At 41.0% G+C, this 19319-nt stretch overlaps 1 protein-coding gene across 4 annotated transcripts in view; it reads right to left on the bottom strand.

The window, feature by feature from the left end:
- Positions 1–19319, bottom strand: part of pip5k1ca (phosphatidylinositol-4-phosphate 5-kinase, type I, gamma a) — a 60137-nt gene that overhangs the window by 17319 nt on the left and 23499 nt on the right. For all 4 annotated transcript variants that reach the window (XM_015036091.1, XM_015036088.1, XM_015036090.1 and 1 more), the window contains exons 2-11: positions 12343–12374; positions 11005–11091; positions 10761–10891; positions 9944–10061; positions 7903–8055; positions 4353–4652; positions 3593–3801; positions 2744–2827; positions 2500–2548; positions 857–941 (exon numbers count right to left, since the gene is read on the bottom strand). In XM_015036091.1, coding sequence (XP_014891577.1) covers positions 857–941; positions 2500–2548; positions 2744–2827; positions 3593–3801; positions 4353–4652; positions 7903–8055; positions 9944–10061; positions 10761–10891; positions 11005–11091; positions 12343–12374 — 1248 coding nt within the window. The remainder of the gene's footprint in view (positions 1–856; positions 942–2499; positions 2549–2743; positions 2828–3592; positions 3802–4352; positions 4653–7902; positions 8056–9943; positions 10062–10760; positions 10892–11004; positions 11092–12342; positions 12375–19319) is intronic.

The following is a 19319-nucleotide window of genomic DNA, read 5'->3' as shown; positions in this document are numbered from 1 at the left end:
AAAGCAATCGGGACGCATTAAATGATTTGTGATACGAAAAAAAAAACCCCCATCATTGCTGAGGTCTACATAAGCTAATATGACTAAAGTATTAGCCCAAAGTTAGCAAAAAAAAGAAGACTCCAACAGCTCAGAGAAACATCTTCTCTTTAAGTTGTGATAAAAACTTCAAATACGAACAATACACTGTAAAAACACACAAAACTCTCTCCCACTCTGAGCCACAAGCTCTCTCCCACTCTGAGCGTGGCTCAGAGTGGGAGAGAGTGGGAGGGAAGACCGATGAGTCGGTTTTCTTCATTTTGCAGAGATTTTGCAAAATCTCTGCAAAACAATTATTTTTGTTCAATTTCTAGTGCAGCTGAAATAAGACAAAACTAACTTACAACTTTTCAGCAAGAAATAGAAGCTTATCTTATGTCAACAATTCCATAATATTGATGAAAAAAAATGCTACTTGCATTGGCAGATTATTTCACTTACAACATGGAAAAATGTCTTATAAGTGAAATAATCTGCTCATAAGATAAGCTTCTATTTCCTGCTGAAAAGTTACTTTTAGATTAGGTTTGACTTATTTCATACGTACTGCAATATTTCCACTAGAAACTAGACCAAAAACACTTGGTAAGATTTTGTGTTTTTGTAGTGTAGAGGGATCAAAATGACATTTTTCCCCTTTACATTAAGCAGCGCCTCTCAAGGCTTTCACCTTCTGCATCAGATGTTCATATTAAGACACGGCAGGATTAAAAATAAAAAACAGCGTGAGAAATCTGTGTGTTTCTGTGGCTCTTCCCGCACTCAGCTCCATCTGACTATTTAAGGGAGTGTCTGGGTGATGAAGTGAACTCACATGAGCTCTTCTTGAACACCGTGCTGCTCATGAACTTGAAGAACCTGTCGGCATAGAAACCCGGTCGGTGGACCGACACGGTGTCCTGAGGGAGAGATGGGGAGAGTTTATGAGACAAATGGTGCGTTAATAAAGTGATCAGATCCAGATTAAACTGCCTGTTTGTCCCTCTCCGTGTCCCGTTTCGGTAATTTTTTAATTTTTTTTCCCTCCGGGTCAAGCTGCTCTCCCCCGAGCGTCGCACACAGACACGTCTGCCACGGACGCTCCGAGACACCGTCAGACGAGGCAACAGACACTCTGCTTCATTATTTATGTATCAGCCCAGTGGGATAACACTGCCAACAGACTGACAGATGACACTCGGTGTTTGGTTTAGAGTAACAGAGCGCAGAAGGAGACCGAAGGAGACGGAGGAAGCGAGCGGGGAGAGAGAGAGAGAGAGAGAGAATCCGCGTTATTGGGTTTCTGCTTCAGCATCACTTTTACACAGCATGAGTAACGTCTTTTCCCACATTCATCAGCCGCGTGTAATATGAAGAAGGTCTGGAGCGTTCATCATAGTGACGCAGAGGGAGGCGGCTTGCTCTCCTACACGCGTCTTGTGAATTAGCGTGGCTCAGAGTGGGAGAGAGTGGGAGGGAAGACCGATGAGTCGGTTTGATCTCGAGCGCAGACTCGGGAGTGATGGAGAGCCTAAACCCGAGGGCTGGACGACGAGCAGAACATGAACACACGGGAAAACAAAATAGTCTGCCATCAAACTCATCTGCATGACTTGAACTACACGGTACACGTATTCAAAATTAACAGTTTCATTAAATGGACTCTGCAAATACACAAAATCTCAGCATTTGTCTAATTTCTACAGAAATTAGACAAAACTAACTTATAAGTAGCTTTTCAGCGAGATAAAGGACTTTATTTTAAGTCAATCTGTCCTCAATATTAATGAAAAAAAAACAACTAATTATACTAATTATGTCATTTATAACGTGGGAAAATGTCATCTTGTTATAAGTGAAGAAATCTACCAGTGGAACTAGTAATTTATCTTACTGTAAAGATAATCCTAACTTAGCTTTGTCTTATTTCAAGTGTCCTAAAATATTTCCACGCAAAACTAAACCAAAAGTACTTAAACTTTGTGTTTTTGCAATAGAGAGTTTGTTTTCCTGATCATTATTTGTGTCAATATCCACAGCTTTTTAGACCCATATTTCCAGACTTCTCGGTCCTCTTAGGATATTTTTGATGTATAAAGCTGAGTAGTAATTTCCACTGGACATCATTTACAGAGATCAGCCATAAAATCGCTGTCAGTAACATTAGGTGCATCTAACACGTTCATTTCAGTTAATTAATCACACAAATTGATTTTAATAGGCTAAAAATAATTAAAGTTAATTAATTTAATAAATCCTGAGCCGGAACATTTGTATTTTGTTGTATTTGTATTTGACGCCCTGGCAATGTCCATAAATGGTTAAGAAAGCCACTTCTTGGTTTACTTGGGGGTTCATTTTTGTTTCAGGAAAAACAATGTGATGGGATGCTTGGAAACAACATTGTTGTGTGCAAATTGTGCAAAAGGAGCTGGTGTATCTGACACATAAACGTCTGTGAGGACCTTATAAACTCACCCCATCATGAACCAAAGCCTTCCACGTGTGCTCCAGTTTCTTTATTAGCCTGGAGAAACAAAGCAGAGCAGAGGTTAGATGATGTTAAGCAGATCTAATATGGGAAACTCACAAGCAAGCAGTGAACATCCAACGAGCCTGCAGGCCGAATGCAGTAAATGCGTGGCGTAAAGCGATCGCGTCTGAGAAAAGTCGGGGTAAGGCTCACTGATTTACGATTCAACTCGATTTCAAGGAGGGTCACCTGTAGGATTGCAGAATATCGATGATCCCGATGTAGAGAAGAAGCCTTTCTCCTTTTCCATTTACCGCTGGAATGCCACCCATCCTGGAATCAGACAGGAAGCAAGGCGGAAATGAAACATCCGTCGTTAAAAGCGTGAAAACAGATCTGGGTGGCGGTCAGACTGAGCGGCAGCCTCGGCTCTGTCAGTCTGCGTCAGGGCAGCTGCGGTACGCCTTGGTGCTCCCAAATCGGCTTTTAACTGCCGCGTTAAAACCCGGCTAAACGAAGGCTGGCCTACCTCCTGGTTTGTACTGCTGAGAACAGATTGAGTATATTTTTGCTGGACGCCTTTCAATTAACAAGGAAAACTTACAAAAAAAAACATTTGAAGTTTTGGAGCTGCAATCTCCTTCCAACAAAAATATTGGTCTAATTACAGTAGATCATGCTACTTCCCTTTTATTTTTTGTTGAGTGGGTCATTTTTTGTTGGTTTGTTTTGAATCATATTTTTGGTGATTTTAGTTTTTAAAAATTCTTTCTTTGGCTCACGAATACTTTTGGACTGATGATTTGCGAGGACGGCTCTGTAATTAGTTTGTCATAAAAACTTTAACCTGTAACAAAAATAAATTAATTATCTCATTTTCGCGCAGGAAATCACAGTCTTGATACCAACGCTCTACTTTATCTCTAGCACTGATGATAGAAAATGAAACTCAACTTTTTAAAAAATCATATGAAAAGATACAATTCCACAAGGTTTTCAGATTTTTTTTTTTTTAAACTATGGTTTTCTGATACCCTGGTATTTCAGAGTGCAAAGACGGCCATTTTGTCAGTGCGCCGGTCAGCCGGTTAAACTCACGTGTCGTCAGTGTCGATGGACCCTCCGCAGGCGGCGCCGCCCTGGATGGACTCCATGGCGGTGGAGTAGAGGGCCTTCTGCTGGGCCACGGGCCTCTTCTCGTCGCTGCCGCCCTGTGACCCCTCCATCTGCCTCTCCCTCTCCGCCTGGTCCATGTTGTGGACCCCGAGCAGCAAGCTGTAGTCCATGATCTTAAAGCTTTCCAGCACCTGAGCACAGAACAAATACGGACGCATTTAAACGCGCAGCAGCTCACAAATATGTGACACCTAAACCTGAATAAAGGAATTGGGAAATTAAAAAAAAAAAAAAATTATTATAAAAATTTTGAAATATCAAACCAGGTAAAAGTTATTGTTTCACTGCAGACACATATATAATATCTGGGGTTGGAGGTTTTGAAAATTATTACAAGGAGGGGTACCAATAACTTTGCCGCTGGTGACTTTGTTTCAAACAATTATTTCCCAATAAGGGATGAATTTTCTGCAAAAGTGTTCAGTTAGATTGTGTTGCAGTAACAAAAGATTATTTCCATACACGCCGGTACCAGAGGCGATAATAAATATGTCTGCATCTGTATATGAAAAACAATCTTGCGCAGACACACTTTTCCAAAACACAGAGCCAGTAAATGTGGAGCTGATTTACTACCAAACACAGCGCTTTATAAAAAGTCCTGCTCATAAAAGAGGCTCTGAATAAAATAAAGTCTTCACCTCCTATGGATGAAAGCATGAAACACAAACATGTCTCTCACCAGACAGTCTCTCTGTAGAGTTTTAACCATGGCGTTGTACGTGTCCTGGTCCAGCATCAGTCCTTCCGGCATGTCCTGCATGAAGTCCAGGTCTTTGAACGTGGGCTTGGCCTTCTCCCTCTCCTTCTTGGATGCTCGCCTCTTGTAGGTGGAGCCCTTCAGGTCGTATTTGAGGTGCATGCGGACCACGCGGGGCAGCACGTTGTTCATGACCACCACGCGGATGTTCTTCCCGCCCGACTGGACGCAGTAGAGGCCGAAAAACTTGGGCAGCAGCGTACGAGGGTTCTGATTCAAGTTCTGAAGGAGAGCAGATCGGACAGGGGGAGGAAAACAACGGGCGACACCTTTGGTGTTAGAGGATAGGTGATGAGGAAGAGGAAATCTGCGAATAAATTAAAAAAATAAAAAATACTCCAGAAGAGGTCATTGTCTATTTGAAAGACCCATTTGTGCCGAGCAACAATGTAGGTGGAAAACAACTGCGCTTTAATTTTTAGGATGACTTTCAGATGAATTTGTTGAGTTTAATCATTTATTTCAAAATTTCTGATTTCGTGCATATTTCCCCTAAGAACATACATTAAAACATACAACAAAAAGTTAAGCAAAGTTTGTGGTAGGTGTTTCTACAGCTCTCAGGTTTTAATTACGGAAACTGCAAAAACAACAGAGAAGGAAGGAAGGAAGTAATGAAAAAAGAAAGAAAAGAGGAAGGAGAGAAGGAATCAAAGTAGGGCTATACCTAAACCCAGTTTGATTCTCTGCAGAAATTTAGCCTGACTGAACAAAAATAAAGTTCATGTTGTGACTTGAGATAATACTACGGCGTCACATTACTGCCAATACTCATAGCAACTCTCAGATCAGTTTTGGGGTAACCAAACATTTAAACAAGACCTTTGAATCTTCTTTTGATTTAGCTCCTCTTTTCATGCGATTCAGCCTGTTCTGTCACCGCGGAGCGCTCGTCTCCTGTCTCCGACCAGCGCTGAATATTTCAGTAGTCAGTCCACACAAATGAGGTTAGTTGGACCGGGCGCTCCGAAAAAAAAAAAACCTGCTTTGACCTTGGGAGCTGGGCCAGATCTGTCCCATTAGAGAAATGAGAGCTGGGAAAGAAAGCGAGAGCGCTGCTCCCATAAAGAGGCGCCGCGCGGCATTAAGGAGCGGAGAAGGAGAGGGAAGACGGAGATGCGGCTAAGAAGGCTGATCGCATGCTGAATGACCTTCGTCTCGTGGTAGGAACGGGTGGAAAGAGGCGTCACAATGATGGAGGGGATGAGAACACACGGGGGGAAAGAAAGGGCGTCCTCCGCCCTCAGCAACACACGACCCCTTCCTCCGATGTTAGGAGGGCAAGGGTGGTGACAAGCCGCCAGCGGAGACACGTGAGGAAGAGGAGGGTCGGAGGACCAGTCTCGGCGGAAAGACAGAGTGACAAAGCATGAGGACAGGGACATGAGGGAGCTACAGCCGGAGAGAAGATGGAAGGGACAAAACGAACACAGAGAAGCGGCTCCAGATCTGCTCCTTCTCCACGAAAACAGCAGTTTGCACATTTTTACTCTGATGTTTCTGCTGAAAGTCTGCAGCAAGTGTGTAAAACAGTCCGCCGTCCGCCCACGTGAGGGCGACTGCCCGTGCGCTCATTAAGCCGCCTCCTTACAACCCATTAGACCTGTGAAAGTGTTTCAGAGCTTGACCACCATCATGGGAAGGTCGCAGTGACCGTGCTGAGCCTCTAACATTTCCAACCGATTAGGCGTCACGTCGTTTCTTCTAGGGGTGAAATGGTTAATCGGGTTAATCGTGATGAACTAGTTTAGTAATCGATTAATCGTTAGCTGGAGGGTACAGACTTAGAAACAAAGGAGAGCTGTAATTAAGCCAAAACTGTACAAAATATATACACTTTACATTTTAAAAAAACAAAACCTTTGCAAAAATGTTCTATTCAAATTCTGTAAAAAAAAAAAAAAAAAAAATTCTATTAAGAATCTCTTGCAATCAAATTATTAATTGGTTACCCTCAAAAAATAATCACCAGATCAGCCGCAGACTGATTAAGACTCTGACATTAAGTCAAGCAGAAAGAGCTGAGGTCCTAAAACACCACAGAGGGGTAAAATTATTCCAACACTGGTTTTTGCCTGAGGCTGTCAGACATGAATAAACACCAGGCTGAGGGTTCAGGAACCCGAGAGGCTTAAAGCATCGCATGGACATACATGGAGCTGCTTCGTTCCAAAGCGGCTCGCGGACTCGGCCACTCCTGGTCAGAAGAGTCACGCTCTGTTAGGCTCGACTGGTGGACAGAACATCCGGCGAGAGCGAAACAGCAGCCAGTGGCTTACGAAACCGCCTGGCCGCGGGCCTCAGTCGGAGCTGATAAGAGCCTCTAATGTCTGTTTTGCATGAAAACCGACCGCAGGGACCTCCGGGTTCTTACATAAACCTCGGATCTAAACTGCATCATCGGCTAAGATGAAAGCACGAATGGTACACTGGAAAAACATTTGAACGTGGTTCAACTTGAAAATGAAATGCTGAATTTATTGTAATTCAGAAATTAAAGTTCATTAGGCACAGGGTCTAATCGTTGTGGTTTAAAGTTCTGATAGTTGGTTAATCTTAAATTGTGAGTTCATATAACTTAAAGCTGTGATTTAAACCAAATTATTGTTTCACATCATGAAAGGAAAATGTCCTCACCCAGCTGAACAAGAGCACAGTTCAGCATTATTTTCACTCACTGCTTGTTTTTAGCAGCTGTCTTAAATCCTTCATTGAAATTGCATGAGCGAAATTTCTGAGAATGAATTTTATTAAACATCAAACTGAATGCATCAACATTTATTTTTAACAATTAGTTGTCCTCAGCCAAAAAATAATAATAACTGCCTTAATAACACACAAAAAATGTAAGTTAATGTAAGTCACGGTGCAACTCAAGATGCAAAAACCTGCCGCTAAGCACCGTAGGAAATAGTTCTCACTCCTTCCTTTTCTTTTTAGTTTCTTTTTTAAGTGCTAACCGTAGCTTACTCAACTCTTGGAGGTAGCAAACAAGAAAAGGATAGAAAAAGGTGACAAGCTACTACTGTAAGTTTATCTTTCACAAACTCACACGTATAAACTCAAAATCTAAAACTTGCACCTAAAACTAGCCGCAACTAAGTGTGGCTCAAATGTTTTACAGTGTATGCGTTCACCTTTACGCTGATGCTGCTTAGGAAACTTTGCTTTATTAACTGTAAGGTAAGGTAAAGATAAGGCTATTTTATTTATATAGCACATTTTCAGCAACAAGGCAGTTCAAAGTGCTTGTCAAAGTGCAGAAAAACAGGCTTAGTGATATATGTGCTTAAATCAGCGAATCAGATGGACTTAATACCATGAAAAGTGTCTCATTTATTAGGAAAAAAATAATAAAAATGCCACCAGGTAGGAATATTTCTTTTGACGATAGCGTTCTGAGATTTACCCCCACATCTGCATTTATCAAACTTTTCAGTCATTCCCATACGTGCGGCTGGACTTTGCTTACCATGTAGTATCCAGGCAGCAGCTTCTGTAAGAACTCAGCCTCCTTGTGCATCACGGTTTTGATGATGAACTCGTCGTCCTTCGTAAGGTAGAAGACGGAGCCGCTCGCTCCGGGGTTGGACAGCTCGATCAGGGGCTCGTTACAGAGGGAGTACTGCAGGGAGACAGAAAACGGCCACACACTTAAAATAAATCACTGTTCATATTTAAAATTTTAATTCTAATTATAAATAAAAAAAAAAAAAAAAAAAGGAAATTCTCCACAAAAGCAGCAAAAAGTCAAATTGAAACCTATTTATTTCTACTTAAAAGAATAACTTTAGGTAAGAAAGTACAAATGTAGACCAATGCTGTTTACCTACTGCTTTGCTCATCATATTGTGAACTTTATGCCTTCATATTTTCATTTACTTTTTAAACGATCCAGGTACATTTTACCTGACTATTGGTACACAAATGTTTAATACGCTGCACGTCTGGAGCTGCAGGAGGGGAAGGATTTGTAAAAAAAAAAAAAAACATAGGCCGATTTATCTTTCAAACTGTAACCGTCTGTTAATGTGGGAAAAAAGAGAAACCATGTTTCAATCAAGCCTGTGTCCAGTCCGTTGGATCTGCGCTGTTAGGCTGCAGACAAATGATGCACGAACAGAAAACATCGGCGGTCTGTCAACGCGAGCTCAAAATCGCTCGGAGCTTCGGGCGAGTAAAGGTCAAAGTTGTCAACCAAGAGTCGGCGGAAGACAGAGGAAGCCTAACATGATGTTTATGTTACTGGGATTAAATGATGTTTAATAAGGACTCAGGAGATGAACCTGAACACACTTTGCTAGGGGATGATGCTGGTCCATCATTTTATGAAGACTATATTAATATGAACAACCTAAATATTTATGAGGATTCCACTGAGAAAGAGAAACCAACCAGAATCTATCGCCCTGAGAGCTAATTAGTTGAAATTCAGGAAAATACTGTAGTTGGTCACTTTAAAAATGACTTGCATAACCATAGCTTTAAGCTAAAACTGACGGACTGCATTATCTCCTTTATTACCATAGAAGAATGTAAAAACATCATCTATTCTACATGCAGAATATTAAGCCTTGTTCTGCAGGGCCATACTTATCCTTTCCTGTTGGCATTTCAACAGCGTAGCTTGTCAGGCTTTACATTTGCTCCAATATTTTTCTTAAGACATCTGCTTTAATACTTTTGCTACGTATTGAAAGAGCATTTCCCCTTTGCTTTGGATCATGTATTTCTTGTTTTATATATTCATTTTTCATGATGAGGACAAAACTGAGTGCGCTTGACCTCATACTGTCGACGGACGGCATTGGTGCAACTCAGCCTGACAGTTTTAGAGCGAGAGGCATGACTGTGGATCTGTCAGAGACAGTAATAATGTGCAGGCCATCATCCTGCTCTGGGACACTCAAAATAATGCGCGTGCCAAAAGGTTGTCAGCTTTTAAACGGGAACGTCTAGCCCCGACACCTCACCGCGGACTAATTGGACGGTGCTGAGCTGCGGAAATACGCCGATAATGTCCGCCGGACCAACTTTAGAACCGATTAGGTGATACTGAACACCTGAACAACTGAAGCAGAACCACCAGACTGCTACACAGCTGTCTGCCAGAAGCTGATAAAATGCTGATCACGCTCCCCATAAAATTATACGAGTTTTGTATTCCGTATTTTAATGAACAATTTGCTCACACCGACCTGTTGAAGATTTTAAATAAACGCTGTCTTGTTCTGTTGTTTGCTCTTAGCTATGCAGTTAAATTACACATGTGCAGGCGGAAAAAAAAACAAGCAAACACATAGCTAAACAGTGGTCAATTGTGCTTTTTCGACTCTAAACAGGAAGGTGAATCAACATTGGTTTTATACTCTGATGGAAAAAGACAACGTGTTCCTCCTCTTGGGTCTGCAGCCATACTGATTCTGAAACTTTCTCCGTGACTGAGAACGATTAAGCGTACGAAAACAAAATCTACTACAAACAACACTGGAAGTAAAAACAGCGGCTTTTACCAGGTAGTCGTCCGGCCTGATGCCGAACAGTTCTCTGAAGTAGCGGAAGGCCACAGGAGCGTACGTCTTAAAGCGGAAGTCTGGGAAATGATGGGCTGGAGTGAGATTGCTCCCTTCACTGGAGAGCAAAACAAAACCAGTAAAAAAATGATTAGGAAGCATTTCAAATGGCAGATTTAAATAAGCAACTACAAAAGTGACATCAAGCTAAGGTCTAGTTTGAGTTAAGTGTTCACTTGTAGTTCTTGTTTTTTATTGATAATCTGTTTCCTGTCTTCCCAGAAAGTCCTGTTCCAGAGTTGCTTTGATAGTTTTGGTCTTTTATTTCTGGTGGCTCTTGTGTTTGGTCAGGCTCTGATTAGTCACGTTTCTCTTTTATCCTAGTGCTTCGTTGTCTTTGCTTGTGATTTGTCATGTTCTTTATTCTTTCTCGGTTGCCCTTTGAGCCAAGCTTCACACCTGTTCCTCGTTTAAGCCATTACCTTCCCAGCATATAAACTTCTACGTCTTGTCAGTTCTTCCTATTGTGATCCAGGATTAGTTGCCAGGTCCTTCGCGTGTTCTCACGTCTCACTCCCAGACTCAACATGTCCCTTCCAGTTTGTTTCCTGTTTTGTTTTTGTTTTCCATTTCGCTTCATTTTCATAAAAACTGATCTTGCCGACCTCCTGCCTGAGTTAGGGTCCAACACCACGTGAAATTGTACAGAGTTCTTCTATTGCATTCTGGATTCATGAACATTTGACTGGCTTCTAGGCTACAAAATTTAGCATAAAATATTCAGAAGTGCATCATCCTGCAGGTGTAAAGTACTGACCTGGGGAAAAAGATGCTTTCCACCACGTAGAAATCTTGCATCAACACATCTCTCTCTGGCTTGGAGCTCAGGTTGCCGACTGTGTAACCGATTCCCAACTGGATGGCACCTTTCAACGCCGATGATGTGGTCTGCAGTTGGCGACGGCCGAAGAAAAGGTATAAATAATTCACTTGAAAACAAATCATAGTGCATCGAGGGGTTTTCCAGAGCGGTAGAGTAATCTCTTAGCATTTCACATCACCTTCTTGTACGTAGTTTCTCCTGAGGCGTCCACCCCTCTGTGGCCAATCTTCTTTCCTTGACCAGGCTGGCCTGAAGATGAGGGCAACTGAGAAAATGGACAGAGGCAAATAGGTCTTATATTGATATTTGTACCAGTTCAAACGTCAATAAAGGTGATCGCCATTATTTTTACAAGGTGTGGGAGTGTAGAGGCTCAGGCAGAAACTATGATGACAGCCAAACTAACCATAACTCAGAACACTGCTTACATAACAAAAAGGTTTTTATTAAATACAGTAACTGATACAATATTAAACACTTTACATCTGACATCTTCATTTCACAAGTTAAAGTTTGAGCTGACTGAAATCAAAGGTTTTCTTAGATTTTCCAAGTCTTGAGTCTTTCAAGCGTGATTCTAAGTCAAGAGATTTTAGAGCACGAGTTCAATTCATGTCTCATGTCTTTAAAATGTTCTTCAGTCAAATCTGAAGGTTTTGAAGAACAAGTTCAAATCAAGCCTCAAGTCTGTAGAGCAGCAGAGCTCAAGCATTTGGAGCGTTGAGTCCAAGTCAAGTCTTGAGTCTTTAAAGGACAAGTCCAAGTGAAGTCTGGAGTTTTTGAGCACAAGTCAAGTCCCTAGTTTTTAAAGGTAAAATCAAGCCTTCTGACATTAAGGTGTAGGTGTAAAGTATTGACCTGAATCTTTATATCACAAGTAAGTCAGTTAGTTTACAGTGCGAGTCCAAATAAAGTCTTGAAGTTTTGGAGTGCAACTTAAAGTCAAGTCAAGTCCTCTATTGTTATTGTTGTCCAATCAAAGTCTTTGGAGTGTAAGTTTGAGTCAAAACTCAACTCTTTAACTGTAACCTGAGTCAAGCTCTCAGACTCAATTTCCATTTGTGGTTTAAGTATCATGAAAGACATTTTACCGCTTTAATCAATCAGACCCAAACCCTGCGCTGCATATTTATGTAATTTAGAGGCTGAACTGGATGTCTCAAATGTTATCCAGGTAATGATATGTCTGGCACTATTGCAGGAAATCCCAATTGAACTCGAGGATTTAGCTGGCATTTAAGGAGAATTAAACTCTCAGCAGAGTCCAGTAAGACGAATTGCGATGTTCTTTTAAGGTTTCGCCTTAAAGGACTGCGCATTGTGGGTAATGCCAGAGAAGAGAGGCTTTACTCAGAGGAACATGAATTTGTGAATTTGACGTTGAAAATACCTAACATGTCTGATGTTAGTCAGCGCTGATCACTATGGTAAAAAAAAAAAAAAGATACTTATGATACAAATGGATCTAAAAAAAAAAGGCTGACTGGATGTGTTACAGTGAAAGATTTCAGCTCACCTCTGTGATGAAGGCTTTCCTGGCAGCTGCATCTGCAGGACAGAAAAGGGAGAGAGATGGCTGCGTTAGCTGCTGTGTGATAAGGTGGTCAATCACCGAGCCCGGTAAGTGCTCTCTGTGACAAAGTCGGATCCCCAGGGGAGCAAGAGGCCGCCTGACATTATGTAACAACAGTGTCAAAGACAAAGCGAGGCCTCCCGGAGCAGCTACAGCAAACAGAGACATCGGCTGCAAGGACGCACAGTCCTTCCTTAAGCCTTGTGCGTTACGTGTGACTTCATGCATTTGTTTCTGCTCTGTTGAAAACAAACCACACATCATACCGAGTCATTTAAAACAATCTCCAACTTTCTGACACTTAATGATTACTGTGCGAACTACCCGTTTGCCTGGAAAAAGCACAGACGCCTTTTTTTTTCCAAGTCGGTTTGCAGACGTAAATGATATAATGCGCGTTGCAGTCGTGCGGTCTTAACATCTGCTGTGTTATGATCATCCTTACTTTAATAACAGGATGTAAGCTGTAGGGAAAGGCAATCAGAGCACTGTTTTCACCAGGAAGCCCTGAAATAGCTCTGTAATTATGGACACATAACAATCGGCATAATAACGGAGGAAAGGGCGAGGAAGATAGGAAAGAGAAAACGCAAAACGAGCAAATGGAAGAGTGGAAAGAAAGCAGGAGAGGGGGATGAGAGAGGGCTTCAGACAATGAGAGGATTAATCAGCCTGTTCTGTTTTCATTTTAAAAACTTAGTGGGTGACATTTATGAAGGGACTGAGGCAACCGCAGGCTGACGGCTAAGGGGCGCAATCTGGCGGTAGGACAACTTGAAGCGTACTTTTCCAGCAACATGACACTACGGACGACGCCGAAGCAGACCACCGCTTTCCAACAGTTCCAAAGTTAAAATATTATTTAAAGAAACATTTTTTTCTTCCCTGGTTCAGCAGTAAATAACTTTTAGATCAAATTACATTGTTTAACTGCTCTTCTGGAGTCAAAACACTTCTTCAAACATGATATCTGAGCGAGGCCCGAAACATCTAACGCACCAAAAGAAATACACCTAAGAGGTGGAACATCCTCATGGCTTGATTCTGTTTCTGAATGAACTGATGGCCGCCCTCCTCCTCCTTCTGTCTGCAGGCCACTCGTGGACGTCCATGTGACAAAGCCAAGGCATTGCCACTTTGCCACTGCTCAGCTCTCCCCTCGCTCTGCCTCTCGCTTTTCCACATATTTGCGCAGAGGAGAGCAAACCGAAGCATGCCAATGAAGCTCCAAGCCAACTAGAGCGCTGCGGGAATAAATGTAAAGGAAAGATCAAGAGAAGGAGAAAAAAATGTAAATGAAGGAATGCTTGCAACACAGACAATTAAAGACACGCCTCTGCTACTTTTTACCACAGATTTGCATCTGTGTGTACACGCATGTGACTGAGTTGTGTGATGTAGTTTCATGTTCTAACAGTTTTTCCGAGCTCCTTTTTATTAACTAAAAATGTGCACGTCTCTGCTCCTTTTAGGAAATCTAAAAGCTTGTCTGTTCTAACAGATTAAAACATTTTTGAGTCTTTTTATCTTAAAAAGATCTTCCAGCTGGATTCCTAGAAGATGTGAATCAAGCAATCAGACTCAGAGATATGTGGAAATATATTTTGTGGCAAACATTTTACAACAATAAACCATCCATTAAACATCGCACGGATTGTTGGATGCAATTCATGTAAAACATTTGGAAGAGCGTCCAACACGTCCGTTCTTTTCCTCCGCTGCCATTGCTAAACTACAGGCAGACAACAATTCTAGAAAGTAAATGTCAATAGTTGACAACTTTTCCTTCAGTTCGTTGATTGGCCTGGTAGAAAGTCTAGTGGGGGAATTCAAGTGAAGGGGAGAAAGCCCAGACTGCGCTGTGAAGGGAAATGAGCATTGAGAGGAATTGAAGAGAAAGGCAATGACCAGGCTACTACCTGGAAAATATTACAGAACTTTGAAAAACTATTTGCACTTTTACATATTTCTTCTAGTGTTACTTTTATTTCAAATTTATGTTTTAAATAATCAAGCAAATTTTGATGACTTAAGTCCACTACGCCACTCCTGTTTTCCTGTTTTCAAGCGGTGAAACCTGCTGGTCTGCTTCATATGATGGTCCAACTGTATAGACTACAAGTTAAGTTTGAGGTGGGAAACTTCTTCCTAGATGGACTCCAGCAGGATTTCCTGGTTGAGAGTAAGAGTCATGATTTTACTAAATATACCAAGTCATTCAACTCCTAAACAAGCTCATCATACGTCCATTGCCATGGTTGACTGCGAGTATGATCCTGTCTTCTTGGAATATGGTGTTAGTTTTTAATTGCAAGTATAATTTGTCTTTTATGCATTGGGAATTATCAAGATTGTTTGTAGTCAACAAAGGATTTCATCTTGGCATTGACACCATTTTGCCGATAGTCCTACTTGTTGTTGACCAGTGAACATTACTTTATTGAGGCAAGTGATGTCTGCAGTACTGCAGACACACAATTAGACCAACTTTGGGATGCAAGACGCTTCTTAAATGGTTCACCACCTTTCTATGTTTTCTGGATAATGGCTATGTCACTATGGTTCACTTGAGTCCCAAAGTCTTTGAAAATGCCCTGCAATTATTCCCAGACTTTGTGTTGTGTTGTATTTGTCTACTTCATGTTGTCAGACAGGCTCTGTTTAAGTGATTTGTTTTTATTTTTACATGTCTGGCAGTTGTTTTTTTTAGATCTGCGTAGTGAAAATGAAGGTGAAACTGTTGGACAGTTAATTCATGACTTCACAAGGGGCAGGAATTACTTTTTCAGCCATGGCCAAGTTGAGTTGGACAGCTGAAAACTGTTTTCTAGAGTCATTAATCAAGTTATCTTTGTCTGACGTTGCAAATAATTTGATAGTGTGAAACATTTCAGTGTGACAAAATCTGCAACTTAATATTGACATATCATTATGTCAAGATGATATGAGAATTTTTTTAGGTATATAGTAATTTCAATTTAAACTATTAAGTTGATGTTAATACAGTATGAGCCACTTTATTAGAGGAACACCAAACCAAACGTCGGTGAAAAAAAAAAAACAACCAAAAAAACGAACTCGGTGATATTCTGGAGCTTTTAGAGGAAGTAATAACTGCTGCACAAAGAGACATTTACCAAATACATTAAAGAAAGTCAGTGAAAAGCTGAGAACCAATATGCTTTATGAGCAGGAGTAAAAATATTTTATTATCATTTCTTCATTTCCTTTTAACAGGTTCCCTTGAGATTCAGTTACAGGAGTCCTTTGAAGGAGCACATAAGGGGAAATGAATCCTCCTACACTGTTATGCGGCGCCAGGCTGTTCGGGGAAGGGAACAGCAAACAGGACCTTTCGAATGAATAGCTCCTTGCGCAGCGTGTTGCCTGGCTGAGCTGCTATGCCTCGGTTTACGACTGATTCTCGCAGCCCTTGAGGGAGGAGTCCATTGCCAGCTGGTAATGGCAACGCATGGCAAAGTGAGACGCAGTGACCATTCTCACACACAGACCCTGCTAGGGACGCATGAAACTAATCATGTGTTGAACCTGTTTACAGTAGACGGATGGAAAAATGTGCCGATACACACATCACCTTCCATAAAAATGCCTGACGAACCGCAGAGCTGCTATATTCGCTTCAGCTCATTCGTTTTACTTCTCATGCGAGCACTACATCACCCAAAAGCACCAAAACCATCCGAGCAAACACTTCATTAATCAAAAACACCTTTCGAACTCTACAAAAGGGAAACCCACTTAAAGCGGTTATTATGTGTCCGTGTCATGGTATATTACCTGCTAGCTACAGACAGAGGACAGGCACACACATGTGGAATGAGTTCCTGTCTGAACTTGCTTTGCAATGTGCAGGGGTTGTGCAGGCCTCCGTACTCATGGATAACTGGGATCCAGCAAAGACAAGCATGTCTTGTTGTTCCTTATGTCTGCTCCCTACTCTCCAAACATCTATGTGATCCGACATACAAACATCTGAAAATCTCACACTGTTCCCGATGTGCTGACATCGAGCTGTCACGATAACCTGCAGTGCTGTCTGTGTCCTTGACAATTTACTCCTGCCTCACGCACGTTTTCCCACTCACAAGCGCACCATTCCTCCCTCTTGTTACCATGGCGCCCTGAATTGAGGTCAACCAGCATTTTTATAACTAACGCACGTGTGCCCAGATTCAACAGACAGATGCCGTGTCCGTGTCCTCACATGATGCTGAATAGGGCATTAGCACGGCCACGGAGCGATATTTGGTACAGCTTACCCGTACACGTGGGTCCAGAGGGAGACTGTTGGCTAATGGTTCAAAATAAAGCCAAGAGTGAGAAAAGAGGTGGATGAAAGACAGACAGATTAGATAAATAGAGAGCGCAGAGAGGCCTGCATCAGTGCAGTAAGAACCAGCAGTCACCAGTGGATTGAAATAAGAAATTGCCAAAACGTATTTTGTATCTAAATGCAAAGTCTTTCTGCATAATTTGCCTGTTAGCCTACGGTAAAACGTAGTGTTTATATTTATGCTCACATATGACATAGTATGATAAATGATGAGGTCCAGACCTCTTTATCACTGTTAGGATTTTTCTGAAAAACATATCAAGAAAATATATATGGCATGTGGATTTATGTTGCAGGAAATCACTTTTTTTTTTTGGTCGCATGTGATAACAACATGCCAGTAAAATCCTACCAGGTGACGTTTCAAAGAATATTTTTGATTTGCCTCAGTTTAAGATTGAAAATCTGGAGTTTCTTACCGTTTTCTTTTCTTGGAAAAACATTAAGACGGTTAAAAAAATAAAAATTGTTCACTTAAGCAGCACATTGCTTTGTTTTTGAGTATGTGTAAAATATATTTGTCACCGTCTCTGAGATAGCTGGTTTGTGAGGAGAATAAACTTTGTTAAAGAGGTAGTACTTGTATCAAATATGATGAAATATGTTCAAATTACTCCCAAAGTTTCCAGACTGAAATATTTTCATAATTCTTAGGCTTAACTTTTGTCAGTTTTCAACTTCTTTGTAATTCTTGCTTGAAATTGGTCATCTAATCTCTTTAAAGAAAAATAAAATGCCTCATTCTGTTTTTAGTTTGTGGCAAAAAAAATCACTACGGTACAATGACGTGTTAGGGCCATTGTAGATAGGAAAATAAAGAGGAAGAGTGGATTTCTGCCAAAATATTTAGAAATTTTGAGATTAATTTTTTAGAAAAAAAAAACATGGAGATTTTTAAGAGTTTCACAAGTTGAAATTTTTTTTTAACTTTAGAAACTCAGAGATTGTTATGTTTGTTTCTAGAAAATTTCTGTGTTTATTGTCATAAATTTACCGTATTAGGAAGACAAATTGCTGTCAAATTTGGTACTAAATGAAAAATTGTTAGGTTTTCAATGACTGAAATAATCACTAAAATAAATATGATGATTATTTATTACAATTTTATGCATAGTACACACAGGTCAATATTTATTTTCTTCAGTACTGTAAAATCTATCCTTCTCGTTTATTGATTAAATATGTAAGTGTCCTCGGCTTCGTTTATGTTTCTACTACAGCTTTGTGAACCGCAGATCCAATCGATACTGAGACTCTCTGACTATGAACCGAGCTGTTTATGTATGCGCCGTTATCTCAACAGACGCCAAGCAATGGCACTCCAGCTATTGATTGAGACTTCATTTTCTGACCATAACAGCAACAATTCATTACTGCGTAAACATATGCCCGACGTGATATCTAAAACGTGTTTTCTTAAGATAACAGAGGAGAAAAATGAATCCAGTGAACAGAAGGACAATAAAACAAGCAGCTCCTCTCGGCTGTGTTGCTGCTGCTTTAGCGTGATCGACATCAGGTTTCCAGAGGGCCTCGTTTGTTCCTCTCATGTTCCAGGATGCTAAAGAGATTCAGACAGACAGAGCTACCTTCAGGAGCTCCCTTTTGTCAGATGATGTTAAGTTATCTTTCACCTCGACTGAGGTCACTCTCCTCACAGCGGTTCTGTTCAGATAAGCAGAAGGCAAACTGATCCTGAATCAGTGTCACCAGGCTGCTCCACCCTTGATCCCTGGATCTCAGCTGCCAGCAGGGTGAGTACTTTTCCATGACCACACCAGTTCAGACTAGGGAGGTTCTCATCTCCTCTCTCTCTCTTTCTCTCTCTCTCTCTGGCCTCGGCCCAGACAGGGGAACGGGAAATGTCCAAAAGAACCACACTAAGGCTACAAGTCTTATTTTTCAACCATTTGACATGTTCATGTCATGACTATGTTTGTGTTTTAGTTGGTTTACACACAACGCTGCATGAAATCTGACTGATTCAAAAATGAAAGAGAAAACATTAGCCGTTTATAAAGGGAAACACCTATTGTTGCATATTTGTAAGTTGAGGTCTTTACAAAAACAAAGGTGTCATAAGATGCCATACAAGTCTGATTTAAAGGGCAGAGTTTCCTTTTAAGTAATTTGTAATCCACAACTACATTTTTTCTTAATTCTTGGAAAGGACCACACATTAAAAAGTTGGTAACTTCCTAATGACAAGCTTGCTGCATTTACAACCCAGCAGCAGAATAATGTCCTTACTATCCTTACAGTTGTTGCTTCTGTGAGAAACATGACCTAAGCATCTACTTTAGGCTTATTTTTTTAAAACCCACATAATAACAGGTCTATAAGCAGTGTGCTACCAACACCAATCATCAACCAATCAGACGGCCTTTTCTTGATGAAAACTAGGCAGAAATGTCCAAACATTTTACAACATGGCCCACAATCGGCAAACCAATATTAAAATGAAAGCAAGAAAACTAAATCAATTGAAAACATCTTTATATGCACCACTGCAAACAGATCCTTCTTGATGACTTAGACCAGAGGTTCCCAAACTGTGGGGCGCGCC

This window comes from Poecilia latipinna, unplaced genomic scaffold, assembly GCF_001443285.1.
Source record: "Poecilia latipinna isolate Pla-1442-1.1 unplaced genomic scaffold, P_latipinna-1.0 Scaffold357, whole genome shotgun sequence".
NCBI classification, from domain to species: Eukaryota; Metazoa; Chordata; class Actinopteri; order Cyprinodontiformes; family Poeciliidae; genus Poecilia; species Poecilia latipinna.
This window is presented reverse-complemented; position numbering and strand designations above follow the sequence as displayed.